This window comes from Pseudophryne corroboree, chromosome 1, assembly GCF_028390025.1.
Source record: "Pseudophryne corroboree isolate aPseCor3 chromosome 1, aPseCor3.hap2, whole genome shotgun sequence".
Lineage (NCBI taxonomy): Eukaryota > Metazoa > Chordata > Amphibia > Anura > Myobatrachidae > Pseudophryne > Pseudophryne corroboree.
Genome location: NC_086444.1, coordinates 385,531,608 through 385,556,775, shown reverse-complemented (window position 1 = coordinate 385,556,775; position 25,168 = coordinate 385,531,608). Strand labels below are relative to the sequence as shown.

Here is a 25,168-nt window from a genome sequence, read left to right as displayed (position 1 = left end):
TACCCTTTCACATCGCTAAAATAACCTCGGTTATTGCTGGGTTGATCGGGGTCGATGTGCAGTGTGAAAGCGTCAAAGTGATTAACCCAGGTTGAGCATCCCCCATTTTTAAGGGTTAAACGCGGGTCAGACCCGGGTCGTTGTGTAATGTGAAAGCCTCTGACCCAGGATATTCAACCAGGGTCTCAGAAAAAGGTGGTGATTGGCTGTTTATTGTTTGTGCTCAGAAAAGTCCCCGGCCCCTCCTTTTATTTCCTTTGAAACCTCATCAATGTGAGCAAGAAAAGCCCATTTTAAATCACATCACAGTGTTTAACATGGGTGACCCGGGTTCAGTGTGAAAGGCACCAACCCGGGAATAACCCAGGTCGAAACTGCAATGTGAAAGGGTCTGAGCCTGCTCGGACCCGGGTTCAAAATCCGGGTCCAACGTGGGTTTGCGATCTGAAAGCGGTATAAGACTCACACAGCCTATAAAATGTAAGGCAGAAGCTGATTGGCTGGTAATTTATCTCTCTCAATTTTATCTCTGTCCATGCTTTGATAAATACCCCCTTAATATGTAGTTCGATGCTGGAATTATTTGGTCAATAACAAATGTGCAGGTGGAAATGAAAAGTATATGTTTGTTAACCTTCTTTCTAGAACTCTGATTTGATTGTGACACTATTGATGTTAAATGTTAAATTATGAATAATAAGATAGCATTTTCTAATTGCTTTATTTTGGATCTTGATAATTACTTCATACTGCCAGGTAGGGAAACCGCAGCACTGTAGAAAAAGACATTTATGGCTTCAACAATGTTTTGCATTGTATCTGGTACATGACACATCATATATAGTTTCATGCTTTAATAAACACAGATCACAAAGAAATAGGCAAAATGCCTTTTGCAGTTTCAATAAAAAATATGAAATGCTTTTTACAAGGTAAATTTTTATACTATATAAAAAGTTTAGTGCTGCATGGGAAAAAAAACATTGTTTAATTTACAAAATCAAAGTAGATCAGACACAGATACAGGGAAAGTTCTGAGAACAACAAGTTGTTAGGGATATCCCATAGCTCTTTTTGTTTTCTACGAATGAAAAGTTCTCCTTACCGAAAGTAAAGATCATCTAGACTTTTTTCCTCTATCAAACCCACCGATACACAAACACAGGTGTTGTTCAAGGGCTCAGTTCACAAAACATGCATGCAGCTTTTTATTTTTTTAACAAGATTCTATTCACATGTCCTTGGATTCCACTTAAGCATGGAAATATCTGCAAAGATTTCTATCAACAGACCAGTTATTCAAAGGGAACCAAACATTTTGCATAGGGATATGTGGATACAACAACAGTGTTAGCTTGTAGCTACAAAGTACAAATACAAAAGTGGTCTTGTAAACTGGTCAGTGGCTAAAATATTTCAGGGAAGCAGGGTTTTTTTTATTATTATAAATTTCTTATCTTATGGAAGGGTTAGGCAAAGTGATGCTCTCCAGGTGTTTGGGGAACTACAATTCACATCATGCTTTATAGCAGGCGGTGCTGGGTAAGTATCTCTACAACATGTTGCCTACCTTCTCTGTTCTAAGTCATACAGAAAAGGTAATTTTATATATATATATATATATTATACACACACACACGCGCACGCACGCACGCACACACACACACACTGTATGTGTGTGTGTGTGTGTGTGTGTGTGTGTGTGTGTGTGTATATATATATAATTATTTTAGAATAACACTATGAAACATTTATTTGCACAAGTGTGAAAGTTAAAGTTTACAGAAATATCCAAGACAAAAGCTCTATATTGTATTATGTCTTATAGAAATGCTGCTGAATATTATAATATAAAGTGCATGATTCAAATCTCTAACCAAAGTAAAAGTAAGACACCAATTTTTTGCTTGTGGTATGATTGTAGATTATTTATGTGACCATAAAACGCTAAATTGTGCTGTATTTTGTAGTGTTATTATGTACTGTACAGTTACCAGAAAGGGCCTAGAATGACATTTCAGAAGTACATAGAATATAACTGCTGACAGACACATAGCTAGATGCGTCATCGCTTGGAAAGTGATAAAATGGAGAGTGAAAAAGCCCCAGCCAATCAGGTCCTAATTGCCATGTTACAGGCTGTTTTTGAAAAATGGCAGTTAAGAGCTGATTGGCTGATGTTTTTTCACTCTCCATTTTATCACTTTCCAAACGATGACGCATCTAGCCTACAATGTGGGATGAAACTGTGCTTTCTAGCTGCAATCTAGCTGTCCTAAAGCACATCTAAAATCAGTTCTTCATTTAATGATTTAGATTGATTTTCTGATATTATCCTAGATGTTATGTAGCCTGAATGATGATATTCAATGGAAACATTCTGGATACAATAACTGTGGCCAGGTTGGATATATCTAGTAAATGTGTAGTTCCCAATCAGAGCAGTTAGCAGATGACTGAGTGCACACTCTGAAGCTGTTCTAGGCAATGGCGGAAGGCCACATATTCAATGTTTTAAAATCATTGTGCGCAACATATCAAGATTACTACAGTACGTATGCAAATCCCTTTCCCCCAATTTTCATTATGACCCTGTACAGAATATAATAAATAGAATGAAATCAAAATTCAATATACATATATGTCAGGTAAAGTACTCAATAGGGCAGATTTAATTAGCCACTATGCAATCAGGTGTCACTGCCCCAAGACCCAGAGGTTGCATTTAATATGGATTTTTCCTTGCAGCTCCTAAGCTTGCAAGGAAAAATCTGCATTAAGTTCACCTCCTGGGCCTTAATGCTAGGAGTAACTCATAGATTCCGGGCACTTAACTCAGAATGTAGGGGTTAACGCGCATTAGTCTTGGTTTTACCACACGTGTAAAATACATTGAGTAACTCCTGGCATTAGACCTGGAGTTTTAGCCACGGGGTAAACACTGCGAATAATTGAATCTGCCTCAATGTCTTGTGATACGTGCCGCTGTTTATATAATAAATAGTATTTTATCCATCCTAGTTCCTCAAAAACCTAATGTTACTATGTGTTCTGTCTACATGTCCCATCCATTATGATGAGGCTGCCAGAGTGGTAATCATTTCTCCCGGCAAGTGTTTTATTCCGTGAACAGACAAAGTTTCTGTACTTTAAATGGTACAAGGTAAGAATTCATGTGTTTCCTCATTACCAGAATTATATGAACCCTACGCTTACACTGTAATTACACCAACACTTTAGCCACATTAGTGCTCAGATCTGAATTGTCCAATCAAAACACACACACGTATTATTGGTCTCTGCATTGTTATTTTGAGGTAAAAGCTATGCTGATTATCATACCTGCAATTATTAAACATCTTGGATCACAGAGGCACTCATTTTCTTGGATCACAGAGGCACTCATTTTATTCTTCTTTACATCAGCCAGAATTAAACATGCGCCTCAGTTGTCAGTGTTGCTTCATTAATAGAACACTCATCAAGGTGTTTTGACACATGTATAAATAAATAGAATACTTTGGTTTGCAGTAGCTTTATAATATAAAATAAATCCTGCTTATTCTCAGAATGGCACATAAGATGAATTACTGTTACTACCGGTGACTTAAGATTACTCATTATGATGCTCATTAATTATATACCGTATCTCCAAAGCAAACCATTTTCACTGGGTGTATTTACACCATAATCATATGTATGCTTAATTTGTGTAAAATACCACTTATATTAAAAACTATACTGTAAAACAAAACCTAATTTAAGTCAGCCCTAAAATATTACTAGTACCAGTATGGTAGCGGCACACAGGTGCTTCCTGTGCCCAGCGTACATCAGCCACAGGAACCTGTGCCCAGCATAAATCAGCCACAGGAACCGGAGTTATATGCACTCAGCAGGCAGTAATCATACCAGGTCAAATATGATCTATGGACATGGCAGTCATCTCAGTCACTCACCAGCCAATCGTGGTTCATGATTTGTTAGCCGAATTAAGGTCATTTACTAAAGTGCATAACATGTGGACAAGAAACCCTTTGTTATGCACAGTTCTGTCTGCGTTGTGCATACATATTTGCAGTGCAATATTCTGGTTGTTGGAAACTGTAGGTATACATCTGCATATAGAGTGAAAATGTCTCTTTAAGGCCCATCCTAAAACTACTCTAGGATCACCCATTCTTCACACTGGATCTGGTTTAATTATTTTACATTGGTTTTAATCACACACATACATTTTGTTCATATAAATTGTGCTTGAAAGGTGGAAATAGTGTGCCTTGAAAACTGTAGCAAACACATTGACCTTCTCATCTCCTTCAACAGGTAAAACTTGAGGCCATTTGCAGGGTGAAAAAACTCTGCAGCCACCACTACAGGGTCACCTGCCCCTATCCTCGCCCTCCCAAAAAAAAAAAAAAAAAGAGAAACATGCATTATGCCACCACTTCAAGCTCATTTAAGTATGAAAATCTTTTTTCCATGGGATGTATCAATGGAATAGGTCATGCATCTAGCAAGCATGTAATGGCCAATCTGCTCATGTTGTTCTCACACAGACACTACCACTTTCCCATGCACAATCTATGGGTGGCACATTTTTGAACCTTCAGAAATGACTCTTATTGTGGTAGCACCAGGCTGTAATGTGAGGCTCTGTCTGAACCTCTATGTCTCCTGCTCCTTTCCAGGACAGTCTCTTCCTTCACCTGGATTAGCAGGCTTGGAAATAGAGAAGAACACGGGAAAGCTGTTTTACAGCACCTGACACACAAATCACTGAGTTGCAATTATAGGCTTAGAAAACGTCCACTTAGATGAATCACAGAAACAAAGCCGCAGTCATAGTCAGCCAATCTAGGAAAAGCAGCTGTAATGGAACCAACCCATGGGCAAACGCAGGGGATGGGTTTCCGGTTGTCTGTAAAACCCCCCTCCAAGCCCACACCATGACCAAATTAGCAATAGTATATTTAGAATTTTACTAGAGATGTATGTTTTGTTTTAAGGATCTCTTCAGTATCAGAAATTAAATAATTAGTGCCACCTGTGAATCTTTTAAAATGTGTCAGTATGTAATGAATACACATGTGCACCAACTAGAAGATCTGGAAAACACTGTTAGGGGTACATTGCTATAGACCATCAATATTGTCAATTGCTAATACTGTAAAATACACTATCCAGTGTATAAGGAGACCAATGTGTATATATATATAGGTTCTCCTGCAACTACAATGTTCCGCATCCGGAAAAAAAAAACATTCAGTTCTGACAGTCTGGCACTATAGATAAATCTAATAGCTTACTGTGATATACAGTACACTGCACTTTGTATGAGCCACACAATAGCTGGTTAAATGCTAATTATGTTTTCATGGGATGGGGCCACACTCAATCTAAAATCAAGCATTTGGAAGCCCACCTTCTAGAAATCCTGTGTTTGACCTTGGTACCCTGTTTTTTTTTAAATGTAACTGTGGAGTGCTAACCAATCATCTCCCAACTGGCATTTTTACAGCCTGTAACATGGCACTTTGCAGCTGATTGGCTGGTACTTTATCTCACTTTATCTCCAAGGCTTGGTACATCTGCCCCTATATGTGCAATCCAACTGAGCGACCAATGGTCAGAAATGTGCAGACTACAAACAGAATTGTATGAATATGAATTAATAAATATATTACAGAAAGGGATGTGACACTCAATTGTTGGACGCAAACATCAGCAATTTGTGGGGTAGGTCTGGTGATATGCTATGAGCATGAGCTGGTCCATGCACAGTAAAGCTCTGTTTGGGCTTAAGCAGATCACATGGACCAGCCTCACCAATGCCACGTGGTCTGCCGCACAGTTGTTCAGCCACTGACTACAGTTCTGACTTCTGAGTAGGCCATTCACAGTCAGACTTTGCCAGGCCATGCTTTGCCCAATAAGCATTCACGCAGGATCTCGCCTATAGACTAAGCTCTACAAAAATATTCTATCTGCAGGTAAGATCATGTGTTAGCACTGGATTGTACCATACTCTAAATACCCTGTGGGTAAAGCATCGACTAAAAAGGCTGGTATATAAATGGTATAATCAGAAACAGGTGCAATCTTAGAAGAAAAGAAAATGATAACATCCAAACACCTTTTATAGCATTGAACAAACCAACAAAGGGTGCTTTTCCACGTTGGATCAGTAACATTTACAAAAGAATACATGCAAGTATAGTGATTTTTATAGTTTTTCATGTCTGAAACCTTTACAAATAAAATTGCACACTTAAGTACAAACTGCTTACTAGTGATAATAAATAAAATAAATGACTAAATAAATTTCAGTATTCTCTCACAGAAATATAATCCCATTTTAGAGCTGAGTGCACCTCACTGCCCTTGTATTGTCATTTTCTTAAAAAACTGATTGAAATTATAATCATAGGTAATTTCTCATTAAAATCTAACTCCTATGACTGAATGTTTCTTATATCCATTATAACCACTGCTTCACATGTAATATTTTAGTCTCTCACTTATGAAGGCAATTGGACACAAACAATATACAAATGGTAATACAGGCTTAAAAGTTGTATAAAAGACATTTTAACACTTTGAAGAAGGAAAAAATCTCCCAGGTGAAAGGAACTTGTACCCATTTCCAGATGACAGTTTTAAACTGCGTATAGAACCAGACATGTTAATAGATGGTGATGATGATGACTGAGTGATGTTTGCTACATTTATGTTTTCCATGTGTTTATGACCATTTGGAGGAATTTGCTGTGTGGTTTCAGCATGTTTCTTCTGAACAGACAATTCTTTTAGTTCAAGATTATCCACGGCTTCTTCTTTCTTGCTATGTCGTGGAGACAGGTTCAATAGACTTAGAACGTCTTTCTTTGAAGTCATTGTTCCTGGAGCTCCCCGTAATATTTTGATTGGACCGGATGTATGCTGAGGGTGATTTGTCCAGAACATCTTCAGGTTGTGGATAGCTTTCACCTTTTCGTCAATTGAAGCAAGTTTTAATTTATCTATATCCGGAGCATCAGCAGGGCTGGACCGAGCGGATCCAGCAGAAGAGTATGAAAGTGCTGGAGATGAGGTACTACCTGCTGGAGATTGATGACCTGAGCTTGGAGATATATCTCGAGGAGATCTTGAAATATGAGAACTGTAAGGAGAGCTAGGATATTTCAATTTGAAATGAGGCGAATCTGAACTTGGAGAAGGTTGGTTACTGTGAGGGCTTGTACCTTCCTTTAGGGATGTTTCAGAGTTTGCTGGGCTATTATATCCTGAGCTCACCTTCTGAAGAGAAGAGCTTCTGGTTGGAGGCTTTGGTTTCACAGTTATAGGAGAAGGCATCCCTTTCTGAACAGGTCTGCTAAAAGCACTTGTTTCTGATGACCTGAACATAGAGCTGCCATTTGGAGTTGAAGCACCATCAGGCGAAGGACTTGCATTATTGAAACTGCCACTTCTTTGAAGACGTTCAACGGCAATCAGATGGCTTTGAGTCTCCTCTAAAATCTTTTGAGCAAGTTCTTCAGGATTAAGCTTGGGGTTGTTCTCTTCTTGGGATTTCACTGTACTGTCTGTTTCAGTACTAGACTGGTCTGATTCCCCAGTATCAGAGCTTACAAGTTTTCCAACTTTTTGGAAAGGTGAATTTGGACTTCGAATCAGAGCTAGTTTTACTGGTGAATTTGGTGTGCTTATGCTGCCTTTAGAGTTTACAGACACTTGAATTGTTTCCTGAACATTTTCTTGTTTGAGGCTAGGATCAAGGCTTTCTGTGTATGATAGAAGGGGGTCATTGCTTATTATAGAAAACCCATCATACTCTTCCTGTTCCTCTTTCCCTAATGACATCTGGTTTTGCGGGGAAGACTGGCCTCTTGCTGAGCTTCTGAGAGAATAAATATTTTTTGTTCTGTCATGGTCCTGACGCATCTTATGTTCTCCTTCCGCTAAACAATCTGCTTTAGAGACAAAACTCATTGATGATGCTATTGAACTTAGACTGTATACTGAGATAGCATCTGAAGCCATGCCATCTGGGCATGTTGGGGAGAACGGATGACCATGATATCCATGAGACATTGGGTTGGACACAGACTGTGCAGAAGCCAGAGATTCAAGTGATGAAGAACTGTCAAGACTAAGGCGTTTGGGAAGCTCAGTAGAATCTTTAGGAAAAGAGTAAATAAAAGCAAGGTTACTACTTTGAAATACAGCATTTATGTATGAAAGGCAAATATATACTCATGTATAATTGTATGGTAAGACAACTAGCTTATATTCTTGACATAAAGTGTCTAACAGGAGGATGCGAAATAGAATATGAGCCAAGCATAACCCTATATTGGCCCTGCAGCACTTAGAATCTCTCAGCAGTAACTTTTTACTCCACTGCTGCTTCTTGACAACCTTAACATCTACTCCCTATAGGGAGATCTCATAATCATAGTAATAATAGTGAATCATAGGCATTTTTAACGCACCATAGGTATCATACATAATAATTCCATCATGGTGATTTCAGCATGGCTGATGAGAAAGTACGGTTCAGACTGACTTAACCCCTCATACTGCTCACAGCATACAAAGAAGTATAACAAAGCTATAAGTAGCAGATGCAATGCCCATTGCTAGACGCAATGAAGCATTTTGTTGTGGTTGGAGTCCCTTTATTTTATACAGTATTTCACACATTTAATGGTTTTTAGAACTAGATCTATTACATCCTCATGCATTTAAGCAACTGTAAATGCTTGATAATAATACACTGTTGAATCCTCTCACACGAGTTAATGAATGAAAATCACATGCACAAACGAAATTCTCAAAACATACCAAAGAGAGCTAGGAGTGATTGTAACGCAAACTGCATTGTCCTTTTGTTGGCTTGTTTGCCAGTCTTCAATATGACTTCTTCTTGCCCAACTTCACACAGGTCAAATCCTAAAGAAACAGCAAAAAAAACAAACAGTTGTGACTAACTTGGCAAATCATACTAGAAGTTATCATACTATGTTCTTTACTACATGCACTGCTGTTCTTACGCCCATAGGTGCCTATTTATCAGATCACTTTAGAGGATACCCGCATATATTAGGCATCCAAGAATGCACCATGTAAAGACTGCAGGAGATATTTTTGATATCTGCTGTAGTCCAGCAGCCGCAGCCCCCATGTCAGGTACACCAAGCTCTAGATGGTGTTACCCTATAGTAGCCTATGAGCTACTAATTCACAAATGTTTATGGAGGGGAAGACTCCAGCTCCCTCTCCGTCACGACCCGGTGACGCATGTACCGACAGTGGGGGTAATTCTGAATTGATCGCAGCAGCAAGTTTCTTAGCAATTGGGCAAAACCATGTGTACTGCAGGGGGGTCAGATACAACATTTGCAGAGAGAGTTAGATTTGGGTGGGTTATTTTGTTTCTGTGCAGGGTAAATACTGGCTGCTTTATTTTTACACTGCAATTTGAATTTCAGTTTGAATACACCCCACCCAAATATAACTCTCACTGCACATGTTATATCTGTCCCCCCTGAAGTGCACATGGGGGGTCATTCCGAGTTGTTCGCTCGGTAAAAATCTTCGCATCGCAGCGATTTTCCGCTTAATGCGCATGCGCAATGTCCGCACTGCGACTGCGCCAAGTAAATTTGCTATGCACTTCGGAATTTTACTCACGGCATTTTCATCGTTCTGGCGATCGTAATGTGATTGACAGGAAATGGGTGTTACTGGGCGGAAACAGGCCGTTTTATGGGCGTGTGGGAAAAAACGCTACCGTTTCCGGAAAAAACGCAGGAGTGGCTGGAGAAACGGGGGAGTGTCTGGGCGAACGCTGGGTGTGTTTGTGACGTCAAACCAGGAACGACAAGCAGTGAAATGATCGCAGATGCCGAGTAAGTCTGAAGCTACTCAGAAACTGCTACGAGGTATGTAATCGCAATATTGCGAATACATCGTTCGCAATTTTAAGATGCTAAGATTCACTCCCAGTAGGCGGCGGCTTAGCATGAGCAAATCTGCTAAAATCCGCTTGCGAGCGAACAACTCGGAATGACCCCCATGGTTTTACCCAACTGCTAACAAATTTGCTGCTGCGATCAACTCAGAATTAGGCCCCGTGTGCGCTGAGGACTCGACCAGAAAGCTGTATGACAGCGTTACGCTATCACACTGCTTCCAGCTCTTTCATCTCGCAAGAGATTGTTAGTAAATTTGCGTGAAAATATAAATTTTCACTTTGAGAATTTAAGCATAAAATGTATCACATCCACATTAAAGATGCAGATTGTGATATATATGCCCCTTAAATTGATGACAAAAACATACACATCCAAAAGACTTCATTGATACCATTTCAAATACTGAATGAACTGTGATTCCGTAAATTAATTTGTTGGTCTATCTGTACTTTATCTCAGGGGCGCTGAGAGGGTAGGAGAGTGGTTCCAAAGTACCCGGGGGCCAATGTCTCTTTTTGCAGAGGGCCCCAGATGGAGTGTAGCCACACAGCACATATTACCCACCAACCTAGTACTGAGGCCACAGTCTTGGCAGGTATGTCTTCACTAACAATACATAAAAGAGAAATAGTTCCATTTTGTGAATGAACTAAAGCATTTCATATACCTAAAGCTGCTAAAAATTCATGGCATCCAGGCAATCTCCACAGCTGGACGCTGATAGACACTTGGATTGGAGCTGATGAGAAATCATGTTCTTTATCTGTTTGTAGCTGAACGAGGACCTGATGAAGCTGATTAGGAAAAAATACAACATTTATCATACAGCAATAGAGGCACATCACATCACAGACTAAGAATCCACCTTCCTCCTAGAAAGCCACATTGCCCCAGTATTGGCTACCAGCATTAATGACATTACTCCTGCATTTGGAATACATTTAGTAGAAAATCCAGATGGGGTACAAAACTGCAGCTATACAATCCTTGCAGCGATGCAAGAGGTGCAAATGCAATACTGCCTGATTATGCAGATCACAGACAAATACTGTGCAGCTCATTTATACAATTTAGGAACTTAAGGGACAGATGCAGAACTGACTACAAGATGGTACTATATGCTTCCCCCTTTATGTGCATGGAAGTACATGCCTACAATGACTGATGTGAATAGTTGTATACATCTCTGTGTCCAAACTTCGGAGCAAATAGCGATGGTGCAGCTGGTGCATTGCACCGAGGCCCAGCTAAATGAAGGGGCCCACACCCGGCAGCAGTAAAATGAGTCAGACTGACTCATTACACACTGCTCCCAGCTGCGCCACGGGCCCTAACATAGGAGGAAGCCTGGATGCGGTTCCCGGGGCCAGTGAGGGAGAAGGGTGACCTCATCACCCTTCAACTTGTCACCGCACCGCTGCAGCTGTCAGTCTTCCAGCAGCCGGCTCTCTCTGATGGCCCACAGACTGCATGCTGGGAGAAGGGGGATGGAGGAGGCAGAGTCACAGGAGCAGTGTGTGTGGATTCTGGAGAAGTCAGCACTCAGCAGCTGCCCTGAAGAGCCTTAATGGAGCCAGAGAGAGACAGTCAGAAGGTGCAAAGTATGTTGTGTGAAAAACAACAACAACAACATGTACCAGAGTGTGTGTGTGTGTGTGTGTGTGTGTGTGTGTGTGTGTGTGTGTGTGTGTGTGTGTGTGTGTGTAAATATGATTTGCAACGTGTGTTTAGCTGTGAGTGTGTGTCTTGCTATGTGTGAGTGTGTGTTTTGCTATAGGTGTGTGCAGAAGCGGATTGGGAACAAAAAGCGGCCCTGGAAAAATTTGTACTAGTGGCCCTACATGGGCAGCACCAGAGGTGTAAGGTCTAGCCATGGGCCATGGCAGCAGCACCCTCCCCCAAAAACTTTCCAGATAGTGGGCATGTCCAGCATCAAGGAGGAAGTTAAAAAGAAATAAAATTAAATATTATGAGCACATTATATGATACACCTTCAGGATTTAGGAAACTATATCATTCTTTAGAAATATATATTTTCTTGCTTATTACACCAACCGTATCCCAATCACTATTCACTCAATCTTATATGTCAGCCAAGCAGGCAGACAGAGCATACACTAGATCATCTGCAATCACAGGCTAAGTGGCAAAGTAATTTTCATATATGCAAATTATTTAGCATCTTATTCATTATGTATATAAAAAGGACCACATGTCCTCAAACAAAACAGGCCCCACAGGTGCGCCGGCCCACCGGGAATCTTCCATGTGAACCCTATGGCCAACCCGCCTCTGGGGGTGTGTGTGTGTGTGTGTGTGTGTGTATATATATATATATATATATATATATATATATATATATATATATGTGTTTTGCTATGTGTGTGTGTGTGTGTGTGTGTGTGTGTGTGTGTGTGTGTGTGTGTGTGTGTGTGTTTCTATGCTATGTGTGTGTTTAACTGTATGCAGTGGCAAATTTCCCATTAGGCATGTGAGGCATGTACCTATGGGCAGCACTTGTATGCTTATGTTGGTACTGCCAGACTACAAGTACCAGTAACTGCAAAATATTTCCACTGTAATGTGCCATATGCCATCTTGAATGGAGTGTAAATGGGTAGGACATGCACAAAGTGACCCAGTAAGCTGTGCAAGCGGGGGCGCTCTCACCAGTAAATCCGCCCCTGACTGTATTTATGTGTGTGTGTGTGTGTGTGTGTGTGTGTGTGTGTGTGTGTCTTTTGCTAGGAGTGTGTGTATATGTGTTTTGCTGTGTGTGTGTTTTACCATGTGTATGTATATACACACATATATATATATATCTATCCATACCTATCAATCTATCTATCTATCTATCTATCTATCTATCTATCCTATCTATCTATCTATCGAAAATATAAGGAACACTTCTGTGTGGCGTAACATGTATAAGGAGTACTACTGTGTTGCCTAATGTGTATAAGGAGCTCTACTGTGTGACATGATGTATATAAGAAGCACTACTGTTTAATGTAATGCTTATAAGAAGCTCTACTGTGTGGCGTAACATTTATAAGGAGCACTACTGTGTAGTATACTGTTTATAAGGAGCACTACTGTGTAGCGTAATGTGTATGAGGAGCACTACTCTGTGGAGTAATGTGTATAAGGAGCACTACTCTGTGGAGTAATGTGTATAAGGAGCACTACTGTGCGGCGTAACGTTGTATTAGAACTACTATTGTGTGGCGTAACGTGTATAAGGGGCCCTACTCTGTGGTGTTACATGTATAAGGGGCACTACTGTGTGGCGTAATGTGTATAGGGAGCACTACTGCATGGCGTAATGTTTATAAGGAGCACTAGTGTATGATGTAACATATATATAAGGAGTACTACTGTTTGGCGTAAGGTGTATAAGGAGCACTACTGTGTGGTGTAATGTGTATAAGGAGCACTATTGTGTGGCATAACATGTATAATGTGCACTAATGTATGGCATAACGTGTATAAGGAGCACTACTGTGTGGCATAACATGTATAAGGTGCACTACTGTGTGGTTTAATGCATATACGGTGCACTACTGTGTGGCATAATATGTATAAGGAGCACTACTGTGTGGCATAACGTGTATAAGGTGCACTATTGTGTGGCATGATGTGTTTAAGGAGCACTACTGTGTGACAATATGTATAAGGAGCACTACTGTGTTGTGTAATGTGTATAAGAGGCACTACTGTGCGGTGTAATGTGAATAAGGAGCGCTACTGTGTGGCATAACATGTATAAGAAGCACTACTGTGTGGCATAACGTGTATAAGGTGCACTACCATGTGGCATAATGTGTATAAGGAGCACTACTGTGTGGCATGTGTATAAGGAGCATTACTGAGTGGCATATCGTGTATAAGATGCTCTACTGTGTGGTATAACGTGTATAAGGAGCACTACTGGGTGGCGTAACGTGCATAAGGAGCACCACTGTGTGGTGTAATGTGCATAAGGTGCACTACTGTGTTGTATAACGTGTATAAGGTACACTACTGTGTTGTATAATGTGTATAAGGTGCACTACTGTGTGGCATAACGTGTATAAGGAGCACTACTGTGTGGCATAATGTGTATAAGGAGCACTACTGTGTGGTGTAATGTGTATAAGAGGCACTACTGTGCGGTGTAATGTGAATAAGGTGCACTACTGTATGGCATAACATGTATAAGGAGCACTACTGTGTGGTGTAATGTGTATAAGAGACACTACTGTGCGGTGTAATGTGAATAAGGTGTGCTACTGTGTGTTGTCATTTGAATTGGGAGTAGTATTGTGTAGCGACACATCTTCTCAATCAGATAGAACACCATTTTTTGGGTGATGCGTGTGGTCTCTATTTTTAATATGAGAGGTGGGCCCAATGAATATTGTGGCACCTGGACCTACCATTCACTAGTTCCGCCACTGTCCGGACTACCCCTCTCTGTACACTTGGTTTCATACCCATCATTATCATCAGTGTGCACTTGCACTAGCCCTATCTTTGGCGAGAAAGATCTGTCAGAAAGCAGGCACAACACTCTGCATAGCCCACAATTCCAGTGGCATGCCCTTTCGGTTCCTTGCCAACAGTACAGACGCCATGTTAAAGCCCAGTTCCACCTACTTAGTCGCAAGTGATAATGCGCCTTATTCTGCGCGACATGCAGCTGTGAACACTTGTTTCTGGAGTGTGCACAGGGCAAGAACACACAAGATGTGCTCCACAGACAGACTAGGCGTTCAACTCATTCCTCATTGAACAATAAACTTCCTACATTTGACCCCCCAGCAGCATAACATAGTTTTGACATGGTGCAGTTGGATTTATGCTAAACAAGGCCTTTAGCCCACAAATTGTGAATTTTCCTTTTTGTTACCACAAATGTTTAACATATACAAAAAGTACTTAAAAAAACTGGAAATTGACAACTTGACATTCCTTTCCAATTAGTTTTGCCATAATCTGAATTATTGCTTTTTCTTTTGCTCTGTATAGAACAATTGCATGGGGCAGTAGCGGTGTAGATTCCACAATCAGCCAATCCAATATTTGTGTACTTACCATTCCAACCATATTTTTAACAGCCTTCAGAAGCCAGCAGATTACAAGCAGAAAAATAAAGTTTAGCGCAGGAAAAAGAAAAGAGAAAGAGAGCCTTAAAACTCGAGCATTAAGTTACAATGCAACATAATCATTCATTGTGAGCATGCTGAGTAGGGTGGTGTTAGCTACAGACATGTCTCCTTAAGTGCAAACTGCAAGAACTGTGCAACATGCAATACTAGCTTACGCAGAGCAGTGATGTGCGGTGAGGTGAGACAGAGCCTTTCCTGTCATACTTACGTATACGCCAGAATTTTGACTATATAAAGTATATGAAAGATACAAAGACTATGGGGGTAATTCCAAGTTGATCGCAGCAGGAAATTTTTTAGCAACTGGGCAAAACCATGTGCACTGCAGGGGAGGCAGATATAACATGTGCAGAGAGTTAGATTTGGGTGTGGTGTGTTCAATCTGCAATCTAAATTGCAGTGTAAAAATAAAGCAGCCAGTATTTACCCTGCACAGAAACAAAATAACCCACCCAAATCTAACTCTCTCTGCAAATGTTATATCTGCCCCCCCCCCTGCAGTGTACATGGTTTTGCCCAATTGCTAAAAAATTTCCTGCTGCGATCAACTTGGAATTACCCCCTATATTAGAAATATCTTTTTTTCACTATTATAATAATTTTTATGGAGTAAAAAATCTATGACAGGTGAGGCAATGCCGCCCCTGCCTACCTTGTCCGCACATCTCACTGTCTGTACAATAAAAATCTTAACTTTCATCTCCTTATTACAAAGTGGCCTGTGTATAGTATGTGTGTAGTTCCATTTTCATTAAGGGATTCTTACACGGGAAGCAACACACACAGTGGCCTCACAAACATGGAGACCAGCCCCGTGCAGATGTGAAAATACAGTACAGCAAGCATGCAAACAAGACACGCTGTTCAAGCTGTAAATCTGGTCGCAGTAGCTTGTATAGACATTCAGAACATTCTTGAGTAAGATCTGCTTTTACTTTGGCAGCATGCACGCAAGGCTCATGGCACAGATTAGCTGAAACACAATATGACTGATGGCTGGAAACTAGTTGAATCATATTGATCTCTCTGCCCTCAACCATGCCAGCAGGCTCTCATGCACTAATGGTATTGGCTTCAAGGGTGTTAGTGGATTGCTAAGTCATATACATATATATTGCAATATACAGTAGATGGCAAAAATGATAAAACAAGGAGGACATTATTTAGAGTTAGGAGCAAATCCATGAAACAGTCACACATTTCTCCTGGAGAAACATACTTTGATGAGTAGCCCGGAGAGGAGATACAGGTGGTAGCTGATGGGGGCGCTAATTGCATCATTAGTCCCCATCCCCTTACAGCAAAATGTTGTAAATCGAGCATCATGTTGGCGCCTCCCTACCGAAGTGTGATTCCTGGCATTATTCTCCCCATCATGTCCACTTCACTAGGAAGTGGGCGGATGGGGGAGAACCACCCCTCTTCCTGGAGTCTGGAGGACTACCTGAAAATCCATGAGTCTGCAAGAGGTTCCGGGAGAGTAGGTAAGTATGTGGAGAAACCACATTGTGATGTAAGGGTACAAATTAAATTTTTCCATTTGCTTTGGATGTAGCACACAGATACTGGGCAGCACTGCGATTCAGAGAATACTCCCATACTTTTTTTGAGACTCCCTTCCAAAAGTGCAGAATACGTGATAATGCAATTTTGAGTCATCAAGGTCCTCTCACTCCTACTTCACAAAAAAGTGGCATCAGAAATTGGTGGTTCTCTTGGACAATCCGGGAAAGTAGGCAAGCATGATTTAGAGTTGAAAAGATTCTAGTGGTAGTATGGTGCACCTGCTCTCTTGTTTCTATGATTTAGAGTTGAGCTTCAGTAGGATGCGCTCCCCTCCAAACTCTAAGGGGTGAATTCATATAAATGCAATGTGCTGCCTGGCATTGTGGCAATGCCCGACTGTGCACATTTCAGCTAGTTACGGAAAAGCTGACTGTAAGTTTTCCCCTGCACCTCTGTGGGATGTGAAGGAAAAGTTGCGATGGCGCAATGTGTCATTCCAAAGTGAAAATCGCTTCCTTTGCGTTCTATTTAATTCCCCCCTATATCTGTCCACATTGTAAATCTGACCTTCATGCAGAGCAACATGCTTTTGCCAAGGTGCACATTTTAGCTGGATACAGTGTGCGAGTGTCTGATCGCACATATAAACTAGGCAAATACGGGCCTGATTCAAGACCCTACCGATTTGCGGTGCATGCAGCAAAGTACCAAAGTACTTTTTGACAGTCTGATGCCGTTTGGGGATGGAGAGGGGCTGGCGACGATTTCCATTTCTCAAAGTGGAGGCGTGTAACCGCTGTTGTGGGGAAGGGACGAGGCCAGGATCTCCACTAGAGGATGGAAATATTCTAGCCTCTTGCTTGGACCCCCATGGGTCACACAGCCAGCTATGGTGTTGCAGTTGATCCAATGCTGTGTCCTAGGGCGCAGCTCAGATCAGTAATGCATGCAGGAGGTGTAACGCTTCTTGCTTCATTAACATAAGTGCTATAGCTACTGATTCCGTGTAAGCAGCAGAGATAGCAACTCCAACCACATCTGAGCCAGGCCCCCTATGCTTTGCTACAGATGCATTTTATTACATCATTTTTATTATTTTCCTATTTGTTGGAAAATTGGGTTTACATAATATGTACTGCACTTACCCGATTTATGAGTTGTTCTCCAATTTCTGAAGCAGTGATGAGTTTACAAAGAGCCTGAAGTGCTGAATGAGGCAAGCCTAAAAGGAAGAATAATATATTCCGCTCCATTAATTGTCACATAGCATATAAGTAATGAAACCCTGCTTTATCAAACATATCCAGTGCTAAAGTTCACAACGTGATATTAACACAGGGCATAATTCACATTTGGATGGAATTGAACAGCCGCAAGGAAGCAGCTGTACAATTCTGTGTAATTAAGCTTTACATGCAGCAGAAGGCGTCTATAAGAATGGTGCCAGGTGCCGCCCCCCCAAACGCTGCAACATCTCAATCATGTACCTAAACCATCGGATTTGTGTGCAAACCTGAATTAGGCCTACTGTTAAAGATGATACATGGAATGCTATCTGAACCTTGCTGGGGAAAAATACAGCATCCACTTCTCAAATCACGACTATACACAGCCAACAGACTGAGACTTGTCCCCACAATTGCACCATCTAACAACTAAGTGTAGGCTCTGTATGCTACACCTACTACATGAAATAACCTATTTCTGTAAACAGAGCTCCTCGAAGATTAGTCCTATACGCTAACCTTAACCTAATACACTAACCCAGAGGTGGCCAAAAGGTAGATCACGATCTACCGGTAGCTCGCGGAGCCTCCACCTGTAGATCGCAATAGACTTAACATAAAATAACTGCCGCTACTGCTTCTCTTCACAGTTCCCAGGAATGCAGTGTGCAGGTGCGCAGGTGATGTAATCACCCACGATGTGGGGAGCCTGGGTGCTAGTTGGATCCAGTTTGATCCAGACAGTGGTGGCGATGACAGGAGAAGCCACCGGTGGGAGGCCATGCAGCATGAAAGCGGGAGTGGGGAGAGGGAGGACTGAACCTAGGCAGTGTGACAACTTGTCAGGTAAGTTATGCAAAGGGGGGTTTCTTAACAAGGGGAGGGATGATCTGCAAAGGGGGGATCTGCAGAGAGCGTGGTATCTTCATAAATGATTTTTTTTCACAAGGGGGGATCTGCAAAGGGTGGAGGATCTGCACAGAGAGGATTATTGTACAGGGGCTATTATGCAGAGGACTGGAAGGAGGGTATCTGCAAAGTGGGGGATTTGCATGGAGGAGGGTATTTTACAGGGGGCTATTATGCAGGGGAGTGTAAGGGGGGATCTGCAGAGGGGGGGATTTGCACGGGGGGGGGGGGGATTTGATGTTGTCATTCTTAATGCTATTTATAAATGTGTGCAACATTATTGGTGCTGTTATTTGATGGCATCATTACAAATGCTATTTTTAAATGTGAGCGTTATTATTGGTGTTCTTTGACGCCGGCAGATCACCGGTAAGTAAAAGTGAACAAAAAGTAGATCCCAGGTCCCAAAAGTGCGGCCACCCCTGCTCTAACCCCTAAGCTAACCCTTATACCAGAGGTTCCCAAACGTGGTCCTCAAGGCACCCCACGGTCCTGGTTTTAAATGTATCCATGCTTGGCCACAGGTGACTTAACCACTTAACTGATGATTTATTTAGCCAAAAACCGCTCCGAAATTGTCGGGTTTTTTATGAGTGAATTAGATGAAGAACATGAATTTAATCCTATCCCAAATGATTTTAATTAAAAAAAATAATATATATATCTCCTATATATTAGGCTACATCTGTGACTCTGTGCCTGGCCGTAACGCTGGGCGGAGTCACAGTGGTGGGCGGAGTTAGCAGCTCTTGTCCTGTCCCAGCACACTACTAGGAGAACGGAGCAGCAGCCACTGAATCCGGACACCATCCCCAGCCACCAGTGCATGGACGCCCCACAGTGCCAGGTAACCACGGACACCCAATGCCACCGCACCACACACCTCCAAACCCCCCTCCACCAGCTCCCACATCCAGCCATGGACGGCTCAGCCACCCCCCATCCCGACACCTGCATAACTCACCACACTGCCCAGCCTAACCCCACATCCAGTGGCAGGGACACGAACCATGGCCGCACCGCACACCGCCCCTCCCGCCAGCTGCACCACACACCGGCCCTCCCGCCAGCCGCACCGCACACCGGCCCTCCCGCCAGCCGCACCGCATACCACCCGGCCGTTAGCGCACACACCTTCCCCGTCATGGCCGCAGCACACACCGCCGATAACACTCCCCCCCCCCTGCCGCACCATCTGTCATTTTGCAGGCGGCCCGCGGGCACACAGTCCCGCAGCACGCCGTCCACACCACGGGCACACAGGCCGCACCCGCCCTCCCCACAACCCCAGCACAAACTGTCTCCCGACCGCGGACCTCATTGAACCGCCGGGACCCACTGCACTCGCACATCCCCGTCACCCACACCTGTCTGTGTGCAGGCGACAGGACTCTCGCCGCTCCAGCCCCCAGCGCCACATACAGTCTCTCCCCTCCCAGCACCATACACCTGCACCCAGCCATCCCGCCCCCCTATCAGCCATCAGCCCCCCTTTCAACCAACACCCCATCACCCCCCCCTGTCAGCCATCACCCCCCCATGACCCACCACCCCCTCTCAACCATCACCCCCCCTATCAGACATCACCCCCCTATCAGCCATCACCCCCCTATCAGCCATCACACCCTCTCAGCCATCACCCCATCTCCCCCTGTCAGCCATCTCCCCCCCTGTCAGCCATCACACACCCCCATCAGCCATCACACACCCCCATCACCCATTTCCCCCCCTATCAGCCACCCCCCCCCCCTGTCAGCCATCTCCCCCCCCTGTCAGCCATCCCCCCCCTGTCAGCCATCCCCCCCCCCTGTCAGCCATCTCCCCTCCCCTGTCAGCCATCTCCCCTCCCCTGTCAGCCATCTCCCCTCCCCTGTCAGCCATCACCCCCGTCAGCCATCACACACCCCCCGTCAGCCATCACCCCCCCCCCGTCAGCCATCACCCCCCCCCCCCCCGTCAGCCATCACCCCCCCATCAGCCATCCCCCCTGTCGGCCATCACCCCCCCTGTCGGCCATCACCCCCACCCCCCCTATCAGCCATTCCGCCCCCCCATCAGCCATCACCCCCCCTATCAGCCATCGGCTCCCCCATCAGCCATCACCCCATCATCCCACCCTGTCAGCCATCACCCTCCCTGTCAGCCATCACTCCCACCCCCCTATCAGCCATCCACCCCCTATCAGCCATCCCGCCCCCCCTATCAGCCATCACTCCCCCCCCCCGTCATCGATCACTGCCCCGGTCACCCATCACCCCCACCCCCCTATCAGCCATCACCCCCACCCACCCTTTCAGCCATCACCCCCCTTTCAGTCATCACCACCCACCTATCAGCCATCGGCCCCCCTATCAGCCATAATCCCATCACCCCCCAGCCATCACACCACCTCCTATCAGCCATCAACCCCCCCATCAGCCACCCCCCCTATCAGCAATCACCCCCCCTCAGCCATCAACCCCCCCATCACCCATCCCCTCCACCCCCCTATCAGCCATTTCGCCCCCCCCCTATCAGCCATCACCCCCCCATCAGCCATCACCGCCCCTGTCACCCATCACCCCCACCCCCTATCAGCCATCACACACCCCCTGTCACCCATCACCCCCCTATCAGCCATCACCCCCCCTATCAGCCATCACCCCCCCTATCAGCCATCAACCCCCCCGTCAGCCATGACCCCACCCCCCATCAGCCATGACCCCACTCCCCCTCAGCCATCACCCCCGCCCCCCTATCAGCCATCACCCCCCTGTCACCCATCACCCCCACAACCCCCTATCAGCCATCGGCCCCCCCATCAGCCATTGGCCCCCCCTATCAGCCATCACCACCCCCTGTCAGCCATCACCCCCACCCCCCTATCAGCCATCCGGCCCCCCCTATCAGCCATCACCCCATCGGCCCCCCCTATCAGCCATCCACCCCCCTATCAGCCATCCCGCCCCCCCTATCAGCCATAACCCCATCACCCCCCCTGTCAGCCATCACCCCCACCCCCCTATCAGCCATCACCCCCCCTGTCACCCATCACCCCCCCAATCTGCCATCACCCCCCATCAGCCATCGTCCCCCCCATCAGCCATCACCCCCTCCTCAGCCATCACCCCCCCTCAGCCATGAGCCACCCCCCTATCAGCCATCCCCCCTATCAGCCACACACCCCTCTATCAGCCCCCCCCCCCCCCTCAGCCACACACACCCCTATCAGCCATCCCCCTATCAGCCATCCCCCTCTATCAGCCATACACCCCCCTCTATCAGCCATACATCCCCCCATCAGCCCCCCCCCCCCTATCATCCATCCACACACCCCTATCAGCCATCCCCCGAAGGCCATAAATGAGCATGCCTCCCTTTTGCTCACAACTCCGCTCACATCCCACTCATCTCAGGGTGGGGGGGGCCCGTGGTGCTGCCTTTTACACCCACATATACCATGGTCTACTATACTTTTACACACACAGACACACACACTTAGCCTGCACACTCCTAACATAACACACGCACCCTACACCCCCCCCCCAAACACACCTTCCCCATGTGTACACCACCAACACCCACCAACTTTCACAACTACCCCTATCACCCTCACACCACAATAACATACACAAATCACCCCCCCCCCAACACACCTTCTTACACACACACTCACAACCACCCACCCAAACCCCTCTCCTACACACCCCGCACACCCTAAGGTCATCCTACACCCACCATAACCCCATACCTGCCAACCACCCACCACAAATACAACACCCATCCAGCTTCCCCCCCCCCCCCCCCCCCCCCAAAAAAAAAAAATTTCTCTACCTTCACCTTATGGCACCCCCTTCCATGCACACACCCCTACCCCCCCCCCCAAAAAAAAAAAAAACCTCCACCACCCTCCACCCATTCATCACATATCAACACACTCCACCCATGCACACCTCCAACTCCATCCCCCTAACACCCACAACTACATCACACACTGCACATCCTGTCACCACCCTCATCCCTCACCCCTTGACCAATACATATAGAGGCAGCCACCCACCCCCACGCTATTCCGCAAGCGCCATACATCACTACCCAACACTTTTTCTTAGCCCACACACACACACACCAACGTACCGCTCCTACATAACACTCCAACACCCACATTCCCTTCCACACACTCCACAATCCAGCACAACACCACACTACTCCTATTACACACCCACCTCTCTCTCTATACAGCCCATGGATTCTGTCAACCCATCACCACAAAAATTAGGCCACAACAGTACCCATCTCACAACCAGGCACCCACATGCCAATTGCTGCCCCCCCCCCCAACCTCCCAGCCACACACCACACACCACAATACCCTACACAAAGCAACCTATGCAGAAAACCCACAGCCATGCCACCTTCCAACAAACTCACCCTAAAGCACACACATACCACTCCACCAACTACTACACCTCCTAAACCCTCACCCACCCCTCATCCCTAGCCCAACTTATACACTGGCCACACCACATCCACCGTCCAACCTCACTCTGCTCAGCCCCCCAAACACACCATTTTCTCTACACCACGCACAAAGTACCCCTTCCACAACAAACTAAACACCAAACATTGTTCCTTCACCCCCCTCCAAAATGCAGCATGCAATATATACAACACCTACCACGTACAAACTCTGACCCTCAACACGGATTATATCTGCCCATAACAACAACAACAGTTACCCCACAACACTACCCGTCTACCCTACAAGCAACCACATGCACTACACACATTTACAGGCCCACTCCACACAATCAACTTAACACGCCCTACCACCACTCCAAAAACCTCACAACATTCTTCATCCTCCACAAACCCTATCACAAGAGACCACAACCGAAAACTCATAACTACTATGCCCCTACCCCTAATCCACCTACCTTTACACAAGTACAGCACCTATGCGCCCCCTCGACCATGCCCAACACCCCCATTTAAAACCAACCATACACCAAACCATACACACACACACACACACACACACACACACACACACACACACACACACACACACACACACACACACACACACACACCCTCCCTTCAGACTGACACATTCACATCCTCCACACAGGACACCCACCACCACTGACTACAACTACATAGACCTTTTTACAGTACACCTCTACAATAACAACCCCATCCACATCTCCCCTTCTATAACCACACAGACAACACGTGCACAACCTTCACCATCACATTCCCTTTTGTCATACTACATTTACCCACGAACAAACCTCCCATTCCACCAACCCAAACTATACAACTACTATTCTACACCTTCACTTTTCAGTAGAGATTACGGGGGCGTAGCCCCTTACGACGGTGTGAAGAGTGCCCGTAGGGCGCGATGAATCACCTAGTATATATATATATATATATATATACATATATATATATATATATATATATATATATATTTATTTATTTTTCTTTCTTTTTAAATATATATATTTTCAAACATCGATCGGGAACATTGTGACCATCGGAACATCGCGATGATCGTGGCTTTCATTTTGAAAGCCGGGACAGCCTCCAGGTATACAGGGGGGGTCTGGGGGTGGCTTGGGAGGGTTAATTTACACTCCCCAGCGGCTGCCATTGTCTGCAGCCGCTGGAGGGGGGGATCCTGCCACGCTGACCGATCAGCAGTGATCGGCAGCACGGCAAACAGTAGGGGAGAGTGCAGGGAGGCAGAGGGACCTTCCAGTCCCTCTGACAGCAACAGCGGAGGGAAGTTTCAATTCCCTGCCCCTGCTAACACTCTCTATCTGACTGGTCGCATCCTGTGCAACCAGGTCAGATAGAGCACTTGCAGGCATGGTCGCATCTGATGCGACCATGCCAGGCAAGTGGTTAATTAGCACCTTAGCCAATTTGATTTAACCATCTGTGCTGAGCCATGAATATACCTAAAACCTGGACTGTTGTGGTGCCTTGAGGACCGCTTTGGGAACCTCTGCCTTATGCCCTAATGCTAATTCCTTAACTTTAAAGGGCAGGCTGGATGGGCCATTTGGTTGTTATCGCAAGTTAATTTCTCGGTTTCTATAGTTAGAACATAACATTGTATATGCACGGGAAATGAAGAAAGCAGCTGGCAATCGCCATTACCATCAACAGCGGACAGTATACACATCTCTGTGCTGTTGCTGATCTGTTTACAATTACATGAACACATCTTTAAGGTGCATACACACTTGCCGATAAATTGAAAGGCGTTGCTCATTTTCGCCCTTTCTGAGCGACGTTGTTCACTTTCTCGGCAAGTGTGTATGCCGGCGATGACGACCGATGCGCCGCATCGCAGGTCGTTAATGACCCTTGGTGTCGGTGGTGCATGTATACTCAATTTGGACCG

At 44.8% G+C, this 25,168-nt stretch overlaps 1 protein-coding gene across 4 annotated transcripts in view; it reads right to left on the bottom strand.

Moving 5' to 3' along the window:
* Window positions 1–6,280: 6,280 nt before the first annotated feature.
* TTC28 (tetratricopeptide repeat domain 28) overlaps window positions 6,281–25,168 on the bottom strand; it is a 935,607-nt gene continuing 916,719 nt past the window's right edge. For 3 of the 4 annotated variants that reach the window (XM_063913174.1, XM_063913173.1, XM_063913176.1), the window contains 5 exons: window positions 17,782–17,858; window positions 15,057–15,080; window positions 10,648–10,774; window positions 8,848–8,955; window positions 6,281–8,180 (listed from right to left, as the gene is read on the bottom strand). In XM_063913174.1, coding sequence (XP_063769244.1) covers window positions 6,592–8,180; window positions 8,848–8,955; window positions 10,648–10,774; window positions 15,057–15,080; window positions 17,782–17,858 — 1,925 coding nt within the window. In that variant the 3' untranslated portion in view covers window positions 6,281–6,591. The remainder of the gene's footprint in view (window positions 8,181–8,847; window positions 8,956–10,647; window positions 10,775–15,056; window positions 15,081–17,781; window positions 17,859–25,168) is intronic. The other variant, XM_063913175.1, reaches the window with a different exon arrangement.